The sequence below is a fragment of the Oryx dammah genome, unplaced genomic scaffold (assembly GCF_014754425.2).
Source record: "Oryx dammah isolate SB20612 unplaced genomic scaffold, SCBI_Odam_1.1 HiC_scaffold_5, whole genome shotgun sequence".
In the NCBI taxonomy this organism is placed as follows: domain Eukaryota; kingdom Metazoa; phylum Chordata; class Mammalia; order Artiodactyla; family Bovidae; genus Oryx; species Oryx dammah.
The window spans coordinates 94,181,271-94,200,838 of NW_024070189.1; the positions used below are offsets into that span (position 1 = coordinate 94,181,271).

At 51.4% G+C, this 19,568-nt stretch overlaps 1 protein-coding gene across 12 annotated transcripts in view; it reads right to left on the reverse strand.

The window, feature by feature from the left end:
* The window catches only part of DNM2 (dynamin 2), an 87,730-nt gene that overhangs the window by 33,837 nt on the left and 34,325 nt on the right, over nt 1-19,568 (reverse strand). For all 12 annotated transcript variants that reach the window (XM_040240698.1, XM_040240693.1, XM_040240687.1 and 9 more), the window contains exons 3-6: nt 10,885-11,034; nt 8,942-9,145; nt 6,285-6,383; nt 2,920-3,080 (exon numbers count right to left, since the gene is read on the reverse strand). In XM_040240698.1, the coding sequence (XP_040096632.1) occupies nt 2,920-3,080; nt 6,285-6,383; nt 8,942-9,145; nt 10,885-11,034 (614 nt within the window). The remainder of the gene's footprint in view (nt 1-2,919; nt 3,081-6,284; nt 6,384-8,941; nt 9,146-10,884; nt 11,035-19,568) is intronic.

Below are 19,568 nucleotides of genomic sequence, written 5' to 3' on the forward strand. Positions count from 1 at the left end.
ATTTTCATCTGCACAGAGTGCAGGATGGTTCATGAGGGTCATGAGGACCATTCTGGCAGACCCCCCTCTATTGTTTGGTTTTTAACCATGGGGACTTGTTCATTATTCACAAACTTTAAAAGGAGGCAGCGGCGCAGAAAAGATTAGGTAGTGAGCCTTGAGATGAGCTGTTCAAGAAAAACCTAGATAGAGACTTCTCTGATGGTCCAGTGGTTAGAACTCCTCGCTTCCACTGCAATGGGCATGGGTTCCATCCCTGATCAGGGAACCAAAATCCGGCATGCCACATGGCATGGCCAAAACAGAAACAAGTCAGATACAGAGCAGCGGGTAAATATGTTAACGGTTCAGGTGGCAACAAGGAAGATGGAAAGCATAGAACAGGGAAAGAGAGGAGGCGGGGCACGCGGGATGAGCAGGCAGGAGGAAGGCCGGCAGTCCAGGCACATCGGCCCCTCCAGTGTTTATAGTCTTGAGAAAGAAGCCCAGGAAGTGGCGACACGGGCTGCCTGGGGGTGGTAGTGGGGGGGTCTGTCGCGGCATGGGAGGAAATGGAACATTCACTGTATCCGGACTGTTGTTTTAAAAATACTCTTTAAAAAGAGAAAGAGAGAAGGAATGAAAAAAATAAATAAAAGCCATAAAATCAACTCAAACCACCCAAACGGAAATGCAAAAGAAATGACAAACTATCTATCAAGGTAGGAAAAAGGTGTGAAGGAGATTCACGCACTGTGGCTTGAATCTGATGGTCACCCCGAAACCCTCTGTGACCCGGGGCCCCTTCCTGGGGAGCTGCAGGTCCCCGAGGGCGGCAGTCCACTCTGGTCCCTGTCGCCTTTCTGGGGCATGACCCTGTTTAGCTCATGGGGCGATAGAGGGGTGGGGGGGGGACCCCGTTCTGGGAAGCACCAGGATGTGGGCCCAGGCTCCCAGGAGGCCAGCTGGGCTCTCAGAGGAAGCCCCAGGCACCTGCGGGCAGTTTTACTTCCCTTCCCCTCCCCCCACCCCTCTGCCCAGGCAGACCCCCGCTTCCTTTCCTGCAGGGCCCCTCCCACCGGACACTCACTTTCCTGTTCGTTCTCCTGAGAGGTATGCTCTGCCTTTCCGCCCTCTGCCAGCCCACATCGCTTCCTAACACTTGAAGTGTTCCTAGCCTTTATCTGGGGATTTGTCCTGAGTCAGTGCCCCAAATCAAAAATATGCCTTCCCCTGGCACTTTCCTGGTGGTCCAGAGGTTAAGATTCTGTGCTTCCACTGCAAGGGCACAGGTTCAATCCTTGTTCAGGTAACTAAGATCCCACATGCCATGTGGCATGGCCAAAAAATAAAAAAAAGAAATATGCCTTTTCCCCAGGACAGGGCCCAGCTCCCCAACTGGCACTGTGTCCCACTGCAGGCAGGAAGAACTTTTAAATTGTTACCCTGTGTCCCAAGGTGCTACCGTATAGCACCGAGGAGAGAGAACTCATAATCCCAAGGCCACAGAGGACCACACTGCCTGCTACACCGCAGCTACAAAACCCCACATCGCGGATTTTACTCTCGGAGAACCTGGCACACATGCAAAACAATGCTATTAAACAGCAGCCCAATAGCTTCTCACCTTTTGGCTAAGATCAAGTGTAAACATTAGCCCTTTATTGACTGGAAGTCTCAGAAACCAGCCACGTGGCTCTCCAAAAAGAGCCTGGAGAGTTGGACTGTGAAGAAGGCTGAGCGCTGAAGAATTGATGCTTTTGAACTGTGGTGTTGGAGAAGACTCTTGAGAGTCCCTTGGACTCAAGGAGATCCAACCAGTCCATTCTAAAGGAGATCAGTCCTGGGTGTTCTTTGGAAGGAATGATGCTAAAGCTGAAACTCCAGTATTTTGGCCACCTCATGCGAAGAGCTGACTCATTGGAAAAGACTCTGATGCTGGGAGGGATTGGGGAAAGGAGGAGAAGGGGATGACAGAGGATGAGATGGCTGGATGGCATCACTGACTCGATGGACGTGAGTTTGAGTGAACTCCGGGAGTTGGTGATGGACAGGGAGGCCTGGCGTGCCGCGATTCATGGGGTCGCAAAGAGTCGGACACGACTGAGCGACTGAACTGAACTGAAACAGATGAGGGCCCAAGTGTCCAGGGGCTTCTACAGGCCCATGAAAAAAGTGAAGAAGGCTTCTATATGGACAGAGCTCCAGGAGATACTGTTGAGTTTAAAAAAAGAAAAGGAAATGGGGGGCATCCATGACTATGGATAAAGGGAGAAATGTGCTTCTCAGAAGTCCTTTCTGCATTCATGGACAGAGAGAAACTCAGGCAGTGTTTACAGTGGTGGGTGAGAGGCAGGGAGCACACGACGCTTCACTGTATCCTTCTGAATCTGCCTGCCAATGCAGGAGACAGAGGTTCAATCCTCAGTCTGGGAAGATACCACATGTCGCAGAGCAACTGAGCCTGTGAGCCACAACTACGGGCTCAATGCCCTAGAGCCCGTGGTCCGCAACAAGAGAACCCAGTGCAATGAGAAACCCGTGCACTAAAACCAGCCAGCAGACCTCTGCTCAGCACCGTAAGACAAAAGTCCGCACAGCAACAGGGACCCAGTGCGGCCAAAAATAAATCAAATAAATAAGCTACTTAAGAAAAAAAAGAATATATGTATGTATAACTGAGCTGCTTTGCTGAACAGAAGAAATCAACACACTGTAAATCAACTATACTTCAATAAAAAATTTAAAAAATAATGGTAACAATAGTAGTGATGGTAGTAATAATACCAGCACTGACTCTTCTCCAGGCACTGATTCAAACGTTCACTGAACTCAACTTTGCTAAAATGAGTGCTGCTCTAGACTAACGCCAGCACCACTGTGGAATGCAGCTGTTTTGCAGTGCACAGCCTAAGCAACTGCACAAAATCCTTACCGTACCTGATTCAAAGTCTTCTGCAGGTGCGGGGTGCCCATGCGGTCAGCTATGTGCCGGTAGGCTGGGTGGGAAAGGAAAAACTTCCTCTCAGCCGCCAGTGCTGTGCGGATGTCCTTCTTGCCCTCAATATCCTTCTGGCTGCGGTTGACCACTCCAATGTAGCCTGTGGAGAGAGAGGGTCAGGTCATGGCAGTGCCAGGCAAGCCTAGGAACCCAGATGCCCACTACAGGCCAGCCATGGGGCTGGGCAATATGCAGGTGTAGACATGGATCCTGCCCTCCAAGTCACTCACAGATGAGGTGACAAGCCTCATGAGTTACTCAGAGGCAACACTGAGAATCCAAACACAGAGCCACGTAAGTGTTCGGAGGAAGGAGAGATTACATTCAGCCTAGTGAGAGGGAATGGAGAAAGAACAGCTCAGGAGGAGATGAAATCCAAAATCTGAGCTTTAAAGACAGAAAACAGTATGTGAAAAAGAAGGCCAATGGGAAAAGCTAATCGTGCCAGATATTAATACCTATTCTAAAGCTATTATATCTGGGGACTTTCCTGGCAGTCCAGTGGTTAAGACCCTGAGCTTCCAATGTAGAGGGCACAGGTTCGACTCCTGGTCAGGGAACTAAGATCCACAAGGAGATCAAACAGTCCATCCTAAAGGAAATCAACTCTGAATATTCATTAGAAGGACTAATGCTGAAGCATTAATGCTCAAACTCAAGCTCAAGCTCCAATACTTTGGCCACCTGATGTAAGGAGCCGACTCACTGGAAAAGACCCTGATGCTGGGAAAGACTGAGGGCAGGAGAACGGGGTGGCAGAGGATGAGATGGCTGGATGGCATCACCGACTCAATGGACGTGATCTGAGCAAGCTCTGGGAAACAGTGGAGAACAGGGGAGCCTGGTGTGCTACAGTCCATGGGGTCACAAAGAGTCGAACACAACTTAGTGACTGAACAACAACAATGGTTGGCAAAGAAACAACGTCTGGTGGCCACCAAAATGAACTCGCTAGGGATTCATAGATTTCCACATAAAACGTAACTGGAAGTACTTGAATGGGTGTTTTTTCAAAATTACTGTATTTGTCTTAAAACTGTCTGAACAGAATTAATTAAGTGTAAGAGAAGTGGGGCTTATACAGGAGGGGGTTGGGAGCCAGCTTCCGAAACGACAGTTTAAGGTACCATTCGGCAATTTTTTTTAAACACAAAAAACCATTAGCATAAAAAAACACTTTGAAAAGAGGATCTACAATATTTGGACATAAAGGAGTTGGAAGAGGATGACGGAAGGGGGATTCAAACAGCCAGGAGCCCCAAGTGTGGACACAAGGCACCCCGCTGCACGGGTGCACGAATGGGTGTTGTGGGAAGCAGGAAACTTAGCCTGGTGGCCAACACGTGGGAGGCGCTCAGTCAGCAGATGTGCGTATTGTTGTCCATATAATGAAAGTTGGAAAGGTGAACTGGGCCTAGGTGGCGAAAGGTCAGAAGTGATAAACACACATATCTGTACCCCCTTCTCTTAGCGAGGACTGATGTATCTTTGAAGAGGAGGGGCGCAGCTATCCTCCAAGCTATCCTTGGCCAACTATCCTGCCAAGTCTTGTACAGACCTGATGGTTTCTCATCCTCTCTGGAGCTATCATCAAGTCCACCTTACAGATGAGGGAAGCGAGGTAGGCCAAGGAGGGGCCCCTTGCCCACATGGTCACAGGGAGGATCAGTAGCAGCAAGGTGCAAACCCAGATTACTGTGAAGGGCAAAGAGCAAGGGGCAGAGATGGTGTCTGGCTTGTTTTGTGGTTCCTTTTGTTAACTTAAAAAAGAAGGATCCAGGGACCTCCCTGGTGGTCTAGTGGTTAAGAATCCACCTTGCAAAGCAGGGGACACGGGTTCGATCCCTGGTCCGGGAGGATTCCACATGCCTCGGGGCCACTAGGCCATGACTACCGAAGCCTGCGCGCCTACAGCCTGTGCTCTGTAACAAGAGAAGCCACTGAGGAGCAATGAGAAGGCCGAGCATCCCAGCTGGAGAGTAGGCCCGCTCGCCTCAACTAGAGAAAAGCCTGTGCAGCAAGGAAGACCCAGCATAGCCCAAAATTAAGTAAAACAGAATAAATAAATAAAAATTTTTTAAAAATCTGAAACTCCACTAAACAAGAGACTGATCAGCCTCTGTCTAGATCTAATTGCTGGTTTGCAAGGAACTATAATTGGCCAGATCCCAAGTAAGGCGCACAGATCAAGTGGCTGGAGGGGGAGTCGCTGGAACAGAAACATAGGTGTTTATGTGTCAAATGACAGGGTGCCTGGATTTGCTTCATAATCCCCCAGGAAGGGAAGAACAACAGGAGAGGATATTTGGGATAGTGACGATTAGCTGTGTGTGATGAGCAACGAGGCTGGTCTGGGGGAACACCTCACACTTTTCTCTCCACGTGAGAAAATGCTTGACAGCAAGTACTGAACATTAAAAGGTACAGGGACTTCCCCACGTCCAGTGGTTAAGATTAAGATTCTGCCTTCCAACACAGGGAATGTAGGTTTGATCCCTGGTCAGGGAGCTAAGGTTCCACATGCCTCCTGGCCAAAATTCCAAAACAGAAAAAAATAGAAGAGGAAGAAGAAATATTGTAACAAATTCAGTAAGGCCTTAAAAAATGGTCCCTGTCCAAAAAAAAAAAAATCTAAAAAAAGAAAAATTACAAATCCTCAGGAACTCTTAGGAAGGAGAGCCAGAGTAGTAACTATGGGGAGAAGATGAATGATGGGTGATTTCAGTTTTCTTCTCCTGGACACTTCTTTTTGTTCCCCAAATGAGTAGCTGCTCACCATATAAATGAAAAAAGAATGTACACACATCAGAAGAAAAAGCTAGGGCTTCCCTGGTGGTGCAGTGGTTAAGAATCCACCTGCCAATGCAGGTGACTCGGGCTCGACCCCCTGGTCCAGGAAGACCCCACAGGCCATGGAGCAGCTAAGCCCACGTCACACAACTACTGAAGCCGGTGCACCCCAGTGCCTGTGCACCGCAATGAAGAGTACCCCCACTTGTCGCTACAATTAGAGAAAGCCCACATGCAGCAGTGAAGACCAGCACGGCCAAAAAATAGTATCTTTAAAAAAAAAAGAAAAATATATGTGTGTTCACTTGGGCAGACGAAAAGAAGGGTCTACAATGGGACTGAGAAGCAGTTTCTTCTGGGCAGTGGGAAAGTGGGATGGTGAATGCATTTGTGAGCATTTGCTGAGGTTTCAGGAAAGATAACAACCAAAATGAGTCATTTTCCCAAAGCAGAGGCGCCCCAGCTCTCCTGTGGCTCAAGCCCACGCATCCTGGTCAACCCCCTGCCCCTGCACCTCTCCTCAAGGGGAGTAGCTTGTTCTCCAGGACGTCCCTGGCATCCGTGCCTTCATCCATCAGGTCGAGTTTGGTGATGACGCCGATGGTCCGCAGGCCTGAAAGAGCACAGAGGTCAGAGGGCACCATGAGAAAGCAGCTCAGGCGACCTGGGCCACCTGGAGTCCAGCTGGGTCCCCACCTCCAGACCATGTGACCTGCCTAAGACCCTAGTTTCCCTCATGTCAAATGAAGGCAGTCCTAACACACCAATCTCAGGGGCGTGTCCAGACAATAAACCTGGCACAGGGCGTGTGTTCAATCAATCAACGCTGGCCATTGTCAGTCATGGGTACGACCAGTCTTGCTGCTGCAGAATCTGGGGCAACCTTACCAAACATGAACCCCGGGTCAGTATCTCCATGCTATACTTTCTGAGTGGCATGCAGAGTTCCGATGTAACATGCCAACCTGAGACAACTGTTTCCAGGGTTACCTCTCATCTGAATGGCCAGAATGACACTGTGGACACCATCCTATGGAATTCCTCCTCATCCCAAACTGTCCCAAACTGCCCTGAATCGAGGGAACCCTGCCAATCAACTGTCCCCCACTGGTGCCTCAGGGCCCCCTCTGTCTTGGCCGTGTGTGTGTGAGAGAGAGAGAGACACACATGCAGGGGACAGAGGGAAGCCCAGAGAGATCTCTGGTGGGGGGTGCTAAAGTAGGCATTGAGCAGGTGCCCTCATGTGCCCACCTGTCCACATTCTGCTATGAGATCATGAGCTGGCATCACCTTTTTGGAGGTCAAAGGAACCACCACTGCAAACACCCACAAAGCTTGTGCGGGGTGGGAAGGGGAGACGCAGCCCAAGGTAAAGGGATATGACTGGGGGAGGGGAGGTCAAAGATCAGAAACCCAAATGTTCAAGAACAAAAGGAAGGAAGCAGTAGGCTGCCCGATGGATGGCTACTGACCTGTGTCCCTATGGTAATAGGCAAACACAGTCATACAACAGGAAAACAAAGGAAGGTCATCCCTTTTTTTTTCATCCCATTTTTTAACATGTGAGTTTATAAGGCTTCCCCAGGGATTCAGACAGTAAAGAATCCGCCTGCAATGCAGGAGACCCAGCTTTGATTCCTGGGTAGGGAAGATCCCCTGGAGAAGGGAATGGCAACCCACTCCAGTATTCTTGCCTAGAGAATCCCATGGACAGAGGACCCTGGCAGGCTACAGTCCATGGGATGGCAAAGAGTTGGACACGACTGAGTGACTAACACTTTGACGTGGAAGAACAAACTCGAGTCTGATGTTTCACAATGGTGACATTTAGGGGTAACCATCATGAATACTTTCAAAGTTAGACAGCTACTTTTTTTCCAGAAGAAGGTCAGCAACAAGTTCACAAACAATGCTTAACCATTTTCACCCCTACTTCCTCGCTGCCTGATCAGCCTCTGTCCTGATCAGGACAGTCACATCCATGTCCTGGTACTGGACTCGGGGGACAGGAAGGCCTGGGGGGCTATGGGCATGGGGTGCCCTCCCAAGAAAGTGAACCTTGATGACCTTGGGGGCAGAGCTGGCAGAGCCCTGAGCTTCGAGGAGCTCGCGGTCCAGGGCAAGAAAGGAGCCACCTTCACTGACTGCACTGGGGACCGTGAGGCCACAGAGCCTATCTCCCCCAGCTCCTCCCTGGGGGGGGTCCCTAACTGCTTCCAGAATGCTGCGGGATTCAAGCAGTCGGCAGACAATTTGGAAAATGTACTTGTGTGTGTGTGAGACTCTGCTAACCCCCCACCACTGTCAGAATACACCCAACTCCCCACCGCAGCCCAAAGACCCAAAGCCCAAAGCCTGGCCCAGCCGCTCCCAGCAGCCTCCCCACCTTGTCCGTCAGCTCACTCTGCTCCAGCCACACCGGCCTTCCCACTGTGTCCTGGGCACCCCAGCCTCTCCAAATGGGTTCCGTTTGCTCCCCGTGCTTGCCGCTGCCTGATGTCATCCCACACGCGTATTTCCTTGTTGGAATCTGTCGCTCCCACTGGTGGCAGGGCTCCCTGTCAACTGTCCCCTGCAGGGTCCCCAAGGCCGGAACAGACCCCGGCACACAGCCAGGGCTTAACTGCCATTTACTGAATGAATGCCCAGAGCCAGAGACGACCCAGAGATGCCCGAGTCTCCACCACCCCCTACTGCCCCACTGGCTCCACTGACGTGTCCTCTCACCTTTCCTGCTGGCCCCTAAGCACCGATGTGGAGACCCTCGGTCCTCTCAGCAGCTCTCTAACTCAGGACTGCAGTGCTTATTTCAACAGGAGGGACCAAGCCTCACGGGGGAAAAATAACTTCTCGAAGTGGGATCGGGACTCCCATCTGTGCCCCAAGAGGCCTGCATTCTTCCTACACCCACCTCCCCACACTAGCTCTCTGTGCAGGCAAAGCAAGGACCAACTTGCCAAGGGGGAATGCTGCCTGCCACACACTGGCCTCCCAGTGGACACCCTTCTAGAACAGCTGGCCTTCATGGGGAATGCGGTGTCCCAGGCCTTTTCTGGAGGAAACTGTGAGTCAAAGAGATCGCCAGTGATGCAGAGTTGAGAATGTGGGGCAAGTCAAGATGCTGAAAAGTGTGGGAAAGGGGGAGTTGCTGCCATGGGGCTTGGCAGGTACCTTGAGGATCGACCTCCTTGGCCAGCTTGAGGGCATCCGAGTTGGCCAGGTCCATGTTGGCAGGGGTGACGGCAAGGATGAGGCTGCTTTCCCGGCTAATGAACTGCAAGATCATGTCCTTGATCTGGTACTCGATATCCTGGGGCTGGTCCCCCACAGGCACCTTGGTGATGCCTGGGAGGTCGATGAGGGTCAGGTTCAACACTACAGGGGAAATCAGAGAGAGAGGCCGTCAAGAGCCAGGAGCGGGGGAGGCACACACAGCCCTGGAGAGACCTGGCCTGCTTGACCCCGTGCTGGGCGTCAGGCCTCAGGATTATTCCTGTGTTTCAACTGGATCCCACCTTTTGACCTGATAACTCCCTCCTAGGGTCCCATCCTATGGACACTCTCTCTGTACTCTATTTCAGTGAGACAGTTTTGTTTTGTTTTTAAATATTTACTTGACTGCGTTGGGTCTCAGTTGCAGCCTGTGGGATCTAGTTCCCTGACCAGGGATTGAACCTAGGGCCGCTGCACTGGGAGCTCGGAGTCTTAGCCACTGGACCATTAGGCAAGTCCCAGTTTGTTTTTATTTTAATGAAGTCACTATATTTTTTCTTATTGAAGTATTGCTAAAGTACAATACTGTATGAGTTTCAGGCATATAATACAGTGATTCACAATCTTTAAAGGTTATGCTCCATTTATAATTATTCTCAGTGATACAATTTTAAATCAGGATACTTGCATGTGTAGATGGAATTGCTCTCAAAGGTTAAATAAATTTGCACATGCATCAGGAGCACATCGATTCAGTCAATATCAAGGAATTATTAAAAGCAAAAAAGAAGATTCTCTGGTAAGAAACACACTCTGAAGGACTATCCTGGTGGCTCAGTGGTTCAGATTCTGTGCTCCCAATGCAGGGGGTATGGGTTCGATCCCTGGTAGGTGATTAAGATGCCACATGCCCACATACTATGTGGTAAGGCCAAAAAAATAAAAATGTATTCTGAGATGCACTCATACAAGAAGAGACACATCAGTGACTTTTCTATCAGGCTATGATTTGAGTAAAAGTAGCAAAACACACATATGTGATGTACCTACATATTCATAACTGCCTATATATGCACTGTGTATCATTTGAAGAATATGAAATGCATCTGTAATTTTGAAAGTAGGGTAGATTTTTGCTGGATATACCTTTTTTTTCAACTTTTGAATATGCATCCTGTACAGGGATCATTTATTTAAAAATAAATATATTAAAAGACATCACAGGGACTTCCCTGGGAGTGGGTAAGACTCCACCCCTCCAGGGGCATGGGTTCAATCCCTGGCTGGGGAACTAAGGTCCCACATGCTGTGGGGTATGGCCAAAAATTTTAAAATAAGATAAATAAAAGTTCATATACAAAAAAATAAATAAATCAATCACAAAGAACCCATCCTGAGGTGTTAAAAGAGTCGGCTGGAATATTCATCAAATGCCATTTAAGTCAGCAGTCCATGCTGCTGAGTCAAAGGCTGTGTGTGGCTACAGGTTGCCTGTTCTATTTACATGATGCAGCTTTAAAATCTGGACCTTATGCAGAAAAATCTGGCTTTCTGCCTCCCCTTAAGGAACCAGAAAACCTGGCTGCCTTGGGCTGGCATCACTGGGTAGACTAGATTTACCAGGGAGCCAAGCTGTGGTTACTCCCTTAAAAGGAATATATGTGCTGCGATTAATTCGCCCCAGGCCCCACCACTCCCGACAGTCTCCCTGGCGTGCTGTCTTTCTTGGAGCCGAGGTAAACTTCTCCGTACCACATTCCTATCAGATGTGGATCAAGAGGGTGTATCTGTGAGGAAAACCAGAAGGAGCGTATTCTTCGTTGAGAGTGAGGCCGCCCCGACCCGTGACTGGCCCATTGTCAGCTTTCCCCTGGCCCAGGTGAGGGGTCTTTGCTTCCTACCGTGTGGCGAGTAGATCCGCAGGTTAATGGGCACTGGGGAGATGCCTTTGTTGGTCCCCGTGACCCTGTCAGTCTCCACTTCGATCTCCTGCCGGACTTCCTCAAAGTCTGTAAACTTTCTGGACTTGCAGTGCAAAAACTCGGCATATTCTGAAAAGGGAAGAAAGATACTCCAAGTGAGAAAGAGAAGCAGTCTTGCTGTGGGTGGCTGGAGAGAACCAGATGGCCTCCTGGGAAAAGAGCTTTGTCAAGTAGAGAAAGTGAAGACTCAGTCACAGGCCCTCCAGGAAACTCGGGAGCAATGGATTCATTCTCTTGACAGATATTAGAGGGGGACCCTCCTCCAGATGGCGCTCCCTTCCAGACCTTGGGTACTCCGCAAGGTACAAAAGTGGCAAAAATGCTGACTGTGGAATGCACATTCTCATGAAGCATTTTGCAGAACTACATAGTTTAAGTCATGACATATTACAAGTAAAACAAAAATAAAAAGCCCCACGAAAACCAGCATCCAACAGCTGGTTGTGACCAGCCATTATTGTTTATCAACCTACATCCCTTGGAACGCAGGGATAGATGACTGATGAAGCTTTTGCTCCGGTGTTATACATGAGATAGTCCTGGGTGATGACACAGAACCTCCCTCGTGTGGGTCACAGTTTAAAGCCGCTGCCCTGGTGGGATGCTAAGCCGCCAGCGCCCTCCAGGGTAGTGAGATCCCCGGCGTGTGTCCCTGGGACTCACCATTCTCCTTCCCCAAGGCACCCCCACCACAGCTGGCCTCACCAAAGCCCTTCTCGCTGTCCTGCCTTCTTTCCTGGCTGTTCATGGGGCCCTTAGAGACGACCCTCTCAGAAGAAATGCTTTCTGGACTCTTCAGGCCTTCTAAGCCCGAGGTGACTGAAAGCCATTATTGACACTGAGATGAAGGGAAATGAAGAAGTAACTAGAGGAGTTTCCTTGGTGGTCCCGTGGTTAAGAACCCGCCTTCCAGAGCAGAGAACTTGGGTACAATCTCTGGTTGGGGAACCAAGATCCCACATGCCTTGGGACAACTGAGCCCACACACCCCAAATGAAGATCCCACGTGCTGTAGCTAAGACCTGATGCAGCCAAATAAATAAATAAAATCAATATCTATATATATATATATTTTTTAACTGACTAATGATAGCGCTGGTCCTGTCATCAAGATAGAGAAATCCAAAGCAGAGATGTGAGTAAAGCAGGAAGGAAAAAAACTTTTATCACAGGACACATGTGCTGAGTTGATGGGTGTTCACTGTACAATTCCTGACTTTTCCATGTGTCTGAATTTCATAGTAAATGTTGGAGCGGGGGAACTTTCTAGGCCCAGAGATCATGGCTCCTGCAAGCGATGCTACGAAGAAGCAAGTAAGTTTGGCTGGTAAACAGCCTAAAGAGCTAGTTCATGACAGAGGCTCAAAGATGTGCACTGCTTCTCAGCATAAAAAAACTGGAAATAGCCTCCATGTCCACCAGGAGGAGACCTGGCTACACAAATCTCAGCACAGACGTAGCTACAGCTGCATCAGAACAAAGGATGGAGAAACAGCCCCGCAATAGAGAAAGGCCAGGCAGATCGGGACTCTCTGCCCAGAGGCACAACACAGCAGAAGGTCAGGAGCGCAAGGTCTGTCATTCCATCTGTCACCTAATAACACTTGCTTGCTCTGGCCAGGCCCCGTCTGTGGTCCCATTTGCTCTTCACAAATCAGCAGCTTAGCAGGTAGGCATCTCCATGATGCCCATATCACAGATGGGAAAACTGAGGCCAGATGGGGGTGAAAAGGCTGGCTCAACTTTACCAGTGGAGCTGGGATTTGGAGCTTGGATAATCTGTCTTCAGGCAGTGGCTCTCAAGTCACGTGGGCATCGTGAGGCCACAGGCAGACTCTTCACCTGTCTAACCTCCATTACAGGGGTCGGGGGACTCTGTGGGCTCAGATCAATATGGACACTGGTCACTGGGGAGCAGGCACTGAGGACAGTGGTTGGAGGGTGTGGCAGCAACCACCCCACCCCCATCAGCTGACCCAGTTCCCAAGGACAGCCCTCCACGGGAACCGGAGGAAATACTCGGCTACTCTCGGCTGCTCTTCCTGCAGCCACCTCCAAAAATGGAACGGTCCTCCAACCCCCACAGCAAACCTCAGTTCTCTTCCAGCTCAAGGCCGAGGGCTCAGCATTCACAAGATACCCCTCCCTCTTTCAGGAGTGCAGGGGGATGGAGGATGGGAACAGGGTTGGAGACTAGGACATAGGCGCTGTCCCTTGCAAAACCTCTGCCCTGCCAGGCCTGCTGCAGCTCACTTCCTCCTCCTCTAGGGCCCGCCTGCCTGCTGCCTCTTCCAGGGAGCCTTTCCTGACTCTACGCCACCGGGCACACCATCCTGAATTTTGGACCTCCTCTCCTGTCAGAGCCAGGTTGCCCTGGGTTCTGTTTAGGGGACCCAGTAGGTGCTGGCAGCCTTCCCTTCTGCCAGCCCCTTTGTGCGAGTCAAAGATGAGCAAGAGATGTACTGGAAAACCATGACATCTTCCCCACAAGGTCACTGGACAGCAGAAATCATACCCTCTGTGCCCAAGCGGAAGGTCCAGGAGTCAGCCAGGCCCATCCCTCACCACCTGCCTTCTCTCCCTGGGTTTCTCATCACTTGAGGACCATGTGCCAGACTCCAGCATCAGACCAAGGTAAGAGAGCTCCTACAATCATGCTTCCCCACCCGGCCCGAGTACTGACCCTCTTAAAGCCAGACCCCAGCCACCTCTCCTTGCAATCTTCCCAAGCTCCCAGCTCACCCCAATAATACCCAGTCTTCACCAACACCACAGAGCCGTACTAAGGTTCCTCCCCCAACTTCTAATCTCAACTCATGCCCCTCCAGCCACATGGGCTTGTTTGGTTTCTCACTCCAAGCCCTTGAATTCCTGCCTCAGAGCCTTTGCACTGGCTCTTTGCTCTGCCTTCGGACACCCGTATGGGTCCCTTCCTCTCCTTTAGGTTTCTGCTCAAGAGTTCATCTTCTCCCACTCCCACGTAAGATGACAAACCTCCTCAGTTTCTTTCCCCTTTCCCTTCCTTAGGATCCTCCAAGTACCCGCCACCTTCTAACATGGTGGACCCTCGTCAGCCTGTGCATTTCCTCTGATCCCCGGGAGAAGGTCCACCTACAGGGCAGGGATCAGAATCTGTGTTGCTCTGTGTCCCGGGACACAGGGCTCTGAGCACACGGGAGGTGCTCTGCAACTACCTGCACAACCAAAATGGCTGCTGGAAGGGCAACATGGCCCCCGCCTCAGCTTCCGGGAAGCGGCCCAGTGCCCCCACGGCCAGCAAGTGGGACACCCAGGAGGCTGGACAGGAACAGGGTCTGGTGGGGTCACCTGCCGTCTTCCCAACGCACTTCTTATCAACACAGGCCCAACCCAGAGCCAGGAGCCTGGTCTGATGGGGGAGATAGGCTTGGCAAAAGCAAGTCACAGCAGGTGCTTGGGGAGCTCAGCCAAGAGTCCCAACATACCAGGAGGGGCCTCCTAGAGGGGATGGGCAGAGATGGTGTCCACCTCATCTCTCTGAAATGAAGACCTTCCCCCATGCCCTGAGGAGGCTCTGGACCCAGTGGGGTCTAGGGGGAATGGGGAGAAAGCATGGGGGTGTCCACACTGGCCAGGCTACCCCTCTGTGCCTCAGTTTTCCCATGAGGATAGTTAAGATATGATGCAGGTAGGGATGTCCCTGGCAGCCCAGTAGTTAAGACACAGCACTTCCAATGCACGGGACATGGGTTCAGTCCCTGTCCAGGGAACTAAGGTCCTACATGCAGAGTGACGCGGCCAAACAATTTTTATAAAAAGAACGAACTGGCAGAGTGCTCAGCCTGCGGCTCCACAGCTCTGTAAATGCTTGGATGCTGGAGAAAATTTGTGCCACCCTGGCCGCTCCCAGGGCTCTGCCTGCCTTGATTCCCGGTCCTTCCCACAGAGGTGATCCTTCTGTCCCCACAGCGGCTGCAGCCTTTTCAAACCTTCCCTTCCTCATGCTCAGATAAGACCGCCAGTCCCTTGGGTCCCTGGCCTCTGCCATAACATTCTGACAGCCCCAACGGCCACCCATCCACCGCAGCCCTGCAGCGCTTCCCTGGCAGGAGGGCCAGGCATGTGGGATCAGGTGCCGGGCCTGGAATACAGCAGGAAGAGCCCTCATCCAGCCGTCGAGCTGCAAACTCTGAGGGGCCAGCCTCCTGCATCCTGTAGGGTCTGTGAATGCACTTGCAGTTTTTCTCGGAGGAGGAGGTCCAGCCCTCTGCCCAGGACTTGTTTGCTGTCTCCTTCAGGTCAAGCTGCTCGGGGAGGCCCACCTGGACCACCTGGGCTCCAGCAGCGCCAGCACCCAGCCCTTCAAGGTGATCCTCATGGGGACACATCACCTGCTCTGTGTCCCCTCCTAAAGCCAGAGCTGTGGGAGGGGACTGAGCTGCAAGAGGGGACTGCGAGCGACTCAGTTCCGGTCTCTGCTCTCCCTGGCACCCAGTGCATAGTAATGGCTTAAAACTTAATTACTGAGCGGCCTGCTGCAAAGCATTAAGTGCCAGAGCCTAAGACAGCATTCCCTTCTCCGTGACTCCCACATGGGTCCCCACTGTGTCAGCAGCCAATCCCCCCACCTCGGGCATCCCCCAGGCACACCCCTCGAGATGGTGCCCTCGAGGGACTGGCATTGCTTAAGAATCATGAAGTGGGGACTTCCCTGGTGGTCCAGTAGTTAAGACTCTGAGCTTCCACTGCAGGGGGCTTGGGTTTGATCCCTGGTCTGGGAACTAAGATCCCACAAGCCAAGTGGTACGGGAAGGTCAAGAGTATAGAGAGAAGATGAAAAAGACAGGAGAGATGTGTGATAAAGGAAAAAGCATTCAGTATATGTCTTTGACTATGGGATGCTAAAAATTGATAAAATATTTCAAAAATAAATTTAACACCACAATTTCCCCACAGTGAAACAGGACAGGGACTTCCCTGGTGGTCCAGTGGTTAAGACTCCGAGCTTCCCCTGCAGGGGACGTGGGTTTGATCCCTTGTCTGGGAACTAAGATCTCACAAACCGAGTGCTCTGGCCAAAAAAAAAAAAAAAAAAAAGATCAAAGATATAAAAGGAAAATGAAAGGAGAAAAATTTAGGAGAGATGTATGATAAGAAAAAAGAATTTACTGTATATCTTTAAGAATGTGGTATGCTAAAACTTCATAAAATATTTAAAAAACAAACAGAACAGCCAAAGCCCCTCAGGTCTGGACAGGGCAAACCAGGCATCATCGCATTACTTGGGGAGGCGACAGGAAGATGAGAGCCAGGTGGAAAGCATCTCACTTTCCCCCCAGTGTCACAGGACAAGGACTTCCCTGGTAGTCCAGGAGTTAGGAATCCAAGTTTCCAATGCAGGGGGCAAGGGTTCAATCCCTGGTCAGGGAACTAAGATCCTACAAGCCACGTGGTACAGTCAATAAATAAAAATTTTAAAAATGAGGCTGTAATCTTTAGTCCCATCCTTTGACCTCTAGGAAGAGGATGGAGGCTGGAGGTTGAAGAACTAATGGGATCGATCTCATCAACCATTCTGATGTCTTCCATAAAACCCCAAAAGGATGGCATTCAGAGAGCTTCCAAGTTGGGGAGTAGCCGCAGGGAGAGAGAGTATGAGCTCAGACAGGGTGAGGAATCTCTGCCCCCTCCCCACACCTTGCCTCATGCAGCAATTCCCTCTGTCCCTTCTGGGAGTAAAATGTTTTGAGTTCTACAGGAAACTGATCAAACCCAAGGAGGGGCACGCTGGAACCTCTGGTCTACAGTCAGTGGGTCAGAAACACAGGTGACAGCCTGGACTTGGGGCTGGCACTGGAAGCGGGGGCGAGGGGACAGTCTGGGGGGACTGAGCCCCTAACCTGTGGGATGTGATGCTACTTCCAGGGAGGGAGTGTCAGAGCTGAGTTAAATCACGGATTTCCCTGAAGGTCCAGTGGGTAAGATTTCACCTTTCAATGCAGGGGGGCCAGGGGTGGGGTGCAGTGCGGGGAGGGTTCAATCCCTAGTCCGGAAGCTAAGATCCTACATGCCTCCCCATCAAAACAAAAAAACAAAAAAACATAAAACAGAAGCAATGTTGTAACAAACTCAATAAAGACTTAGAAAAGAAAAAAAGAACTGAGTTAAACTGGAGGACACCTGGTAAGAGTCTACTAAGAACTGGAGAACTGCTTGTTGATATGGGGGGAAAAAAAAAACAAATACACCTGGAGAAGCCCTTGGAGCTTCCTAGGTGCAGCTAGTGGTAAAGAACCCGCCTGCCAACGCAGGAGACATAGGAGACGCGAGTTCGATCCCTGGGTCAGGAAGATCCTCTGGAGAAGGACATGGCAACCCACTCCAGTATTTGTGCCTGGAGAATTCCATGGACAGAGGAGCCTGGCATGCTTCAGTCCATAGGGTCACAAACAGTCGGATACTGAAGCAACTTAGCAGCAGCAGAAGGTGACAACCCCAGGCTACCATCCTGACCCTCGTCAGCTCCCAGCTTGTTTTCCACCTGAAGACACAAGGTCACGCCCTGACTGCTGCAGGGTCTACAGGCTTTATAGAAAGGGCCCTGCTGCAGCCAGGGTAGGTGGGGAAAGGTGCGCACACACAGTTATGGATGCTCTCCCACCAGAGAAAGAGCACAGCAGCAGCCCTTAGGGCACGGTTAGGCACCAGCCCCGGGCTGATGGGGCACCTCCTGGGTGCCAGACCCCATGCTGGGTGGGGGGAAGGGTGATGGACAAAGCAGGTCGGCATCCCTGCTCTGGCAGAACTGATGCTGAGGCGGAGAGACAGACTGTCAAGAAAATACGAGGACTTCCCTGGTGGTCCAGGGGTTAAGAGTCTGCTTGCCAATGCAGGGAACACGGGTTCAATCCCTGGTCCAGGAAGATTTCACATGCCATGGGACAACTAAGCCTGGGTGCCGCAGCTACTGAAGCCTGCGCACTCCAGAGCCTGTGCTCAGCAACGAGAGAAAGCCTGCACACAGCACAGCCAAAACTTAACAATAAAACAAATCAATAAACAAATCTTTTAAAACAACAACAAAAGAAACCGGGCGAACAGGATGCTGCCTCACAACATACGCTGCACAATAACTAAGGCAGCAGTGACTGGGGTGGGGCCTGGGGGTGAGGCTCACCCTGAGGAGGAGGGGGAGGAGGCAGGGTGTTCCAGGCAGGGCTTGCAATGAGGGGGAAGGTCCAGAGGCGGAAACAATTGAGCTGGTCTGGAGGAAGAGGAGCAAGACTGTGGCACCAGGAGGAAGTGAGGTTTCAGAGGCCAGCCTGGTCCCAAGGGGGTCACGAAGCCTCAAGAAGGAGGCCAAGAGCCAAGCCCTGACATCTCTCTGGCTCCGGTGAGCGGCGGCCAAGGTCAGAGCTGGGACAGAAGGCTCTGGAGGCCCTGATTGGGCACATTCCACACAAGACCAGTCCCCAGCGCTCAGGGTTTACGAGGTTCAGGGGCAGTTCGCACGGAGGAGCAGGGTTCACCCACAACCCACTGAACTTCCTGGTGGCTACGGTCTGAGGTAATTTTTAAACTAAGCCCATTAAAATAATGGCTCACTGAGACCGGTGTGGACGAGGAGAAGTAGGGCACCTCTGTGCGCTGCAAGAGAATTAGTTTTTCGTTTTCTTATCCTTGGCCAGGCCACGTGGCATGTGGAATCTCAGTTTCCGGACTAGGGACCAAACTCGTGCCCCCTGCAGTGGAAGCAAGGAGTCTTCACTTGATCTTAGCCAAAAGGCCCAGAAGCAATGGAAACGTGGAGTCTTAACCACTGGACCACCAGGGGAGTCCCAAGAGTCAAAGGCTTGGAACCTTACAGTACCAGGAACTTCAGACCCCAGAAGCGGCGATGGCCACACCAGTCCCATGGGGTGCCAGGGCCCCGAGGCAGTCACCACTATCACCCCCATTTTACAGATAAGAAGGCTGAGGCACAGAGAGGGAAGCCGCTTGCCTGAAGGGCCCAGACAAGAAGGGGTGGCAGCCTGGCTCTGGAGTCCTGTGTCTGAGAACTAGCTGAACAAAACTTTCATCTCGGGGAGCCACGCAGCCCTGTGTGGCCCCCCAGGAATCTCTAAAAGCCACAACCATGTCCCTCACTGCACTCAGCCTCCTCCCTAGTGGTAGGGTGTCTCCCCCAGTCCAGGGACCTAGGCTCCCCACCTCGAGGTCACTCTAGACTCTGCCCTTGCCCCCACAGCAACACCCTGGCCCGGGCCCCAACACCTCTCCCTGGCAGCAGGCTTGCCGCCCCCCTCGGCCTCCCCACCTGCCCTCCTGCCTCTGCCTGGCCCTCCTCTGCAAGTCAGGCAGTGGGCTGAGCCAGTCTCTCCACACCCTGAACACCACTCAAGTTCCCAGTGTCTGGATCTCTCATCACACCTGCCTCCCGGCCCCTCACAGCTTCACAACACAGCTGCTGCCCTGCCTGGAAGGTTCTCCCCAAGCCCTGGCTCAAAGCAGATCCAGCGCCTGATATTGTTGCTGTTGTTTAGACACTCAGTTGTGTCCGACTCTTTGTGGCCCCCATGGACTACAGCCCACCAGTCTCCTCTTGTCCATAGGATTTCTCAGGC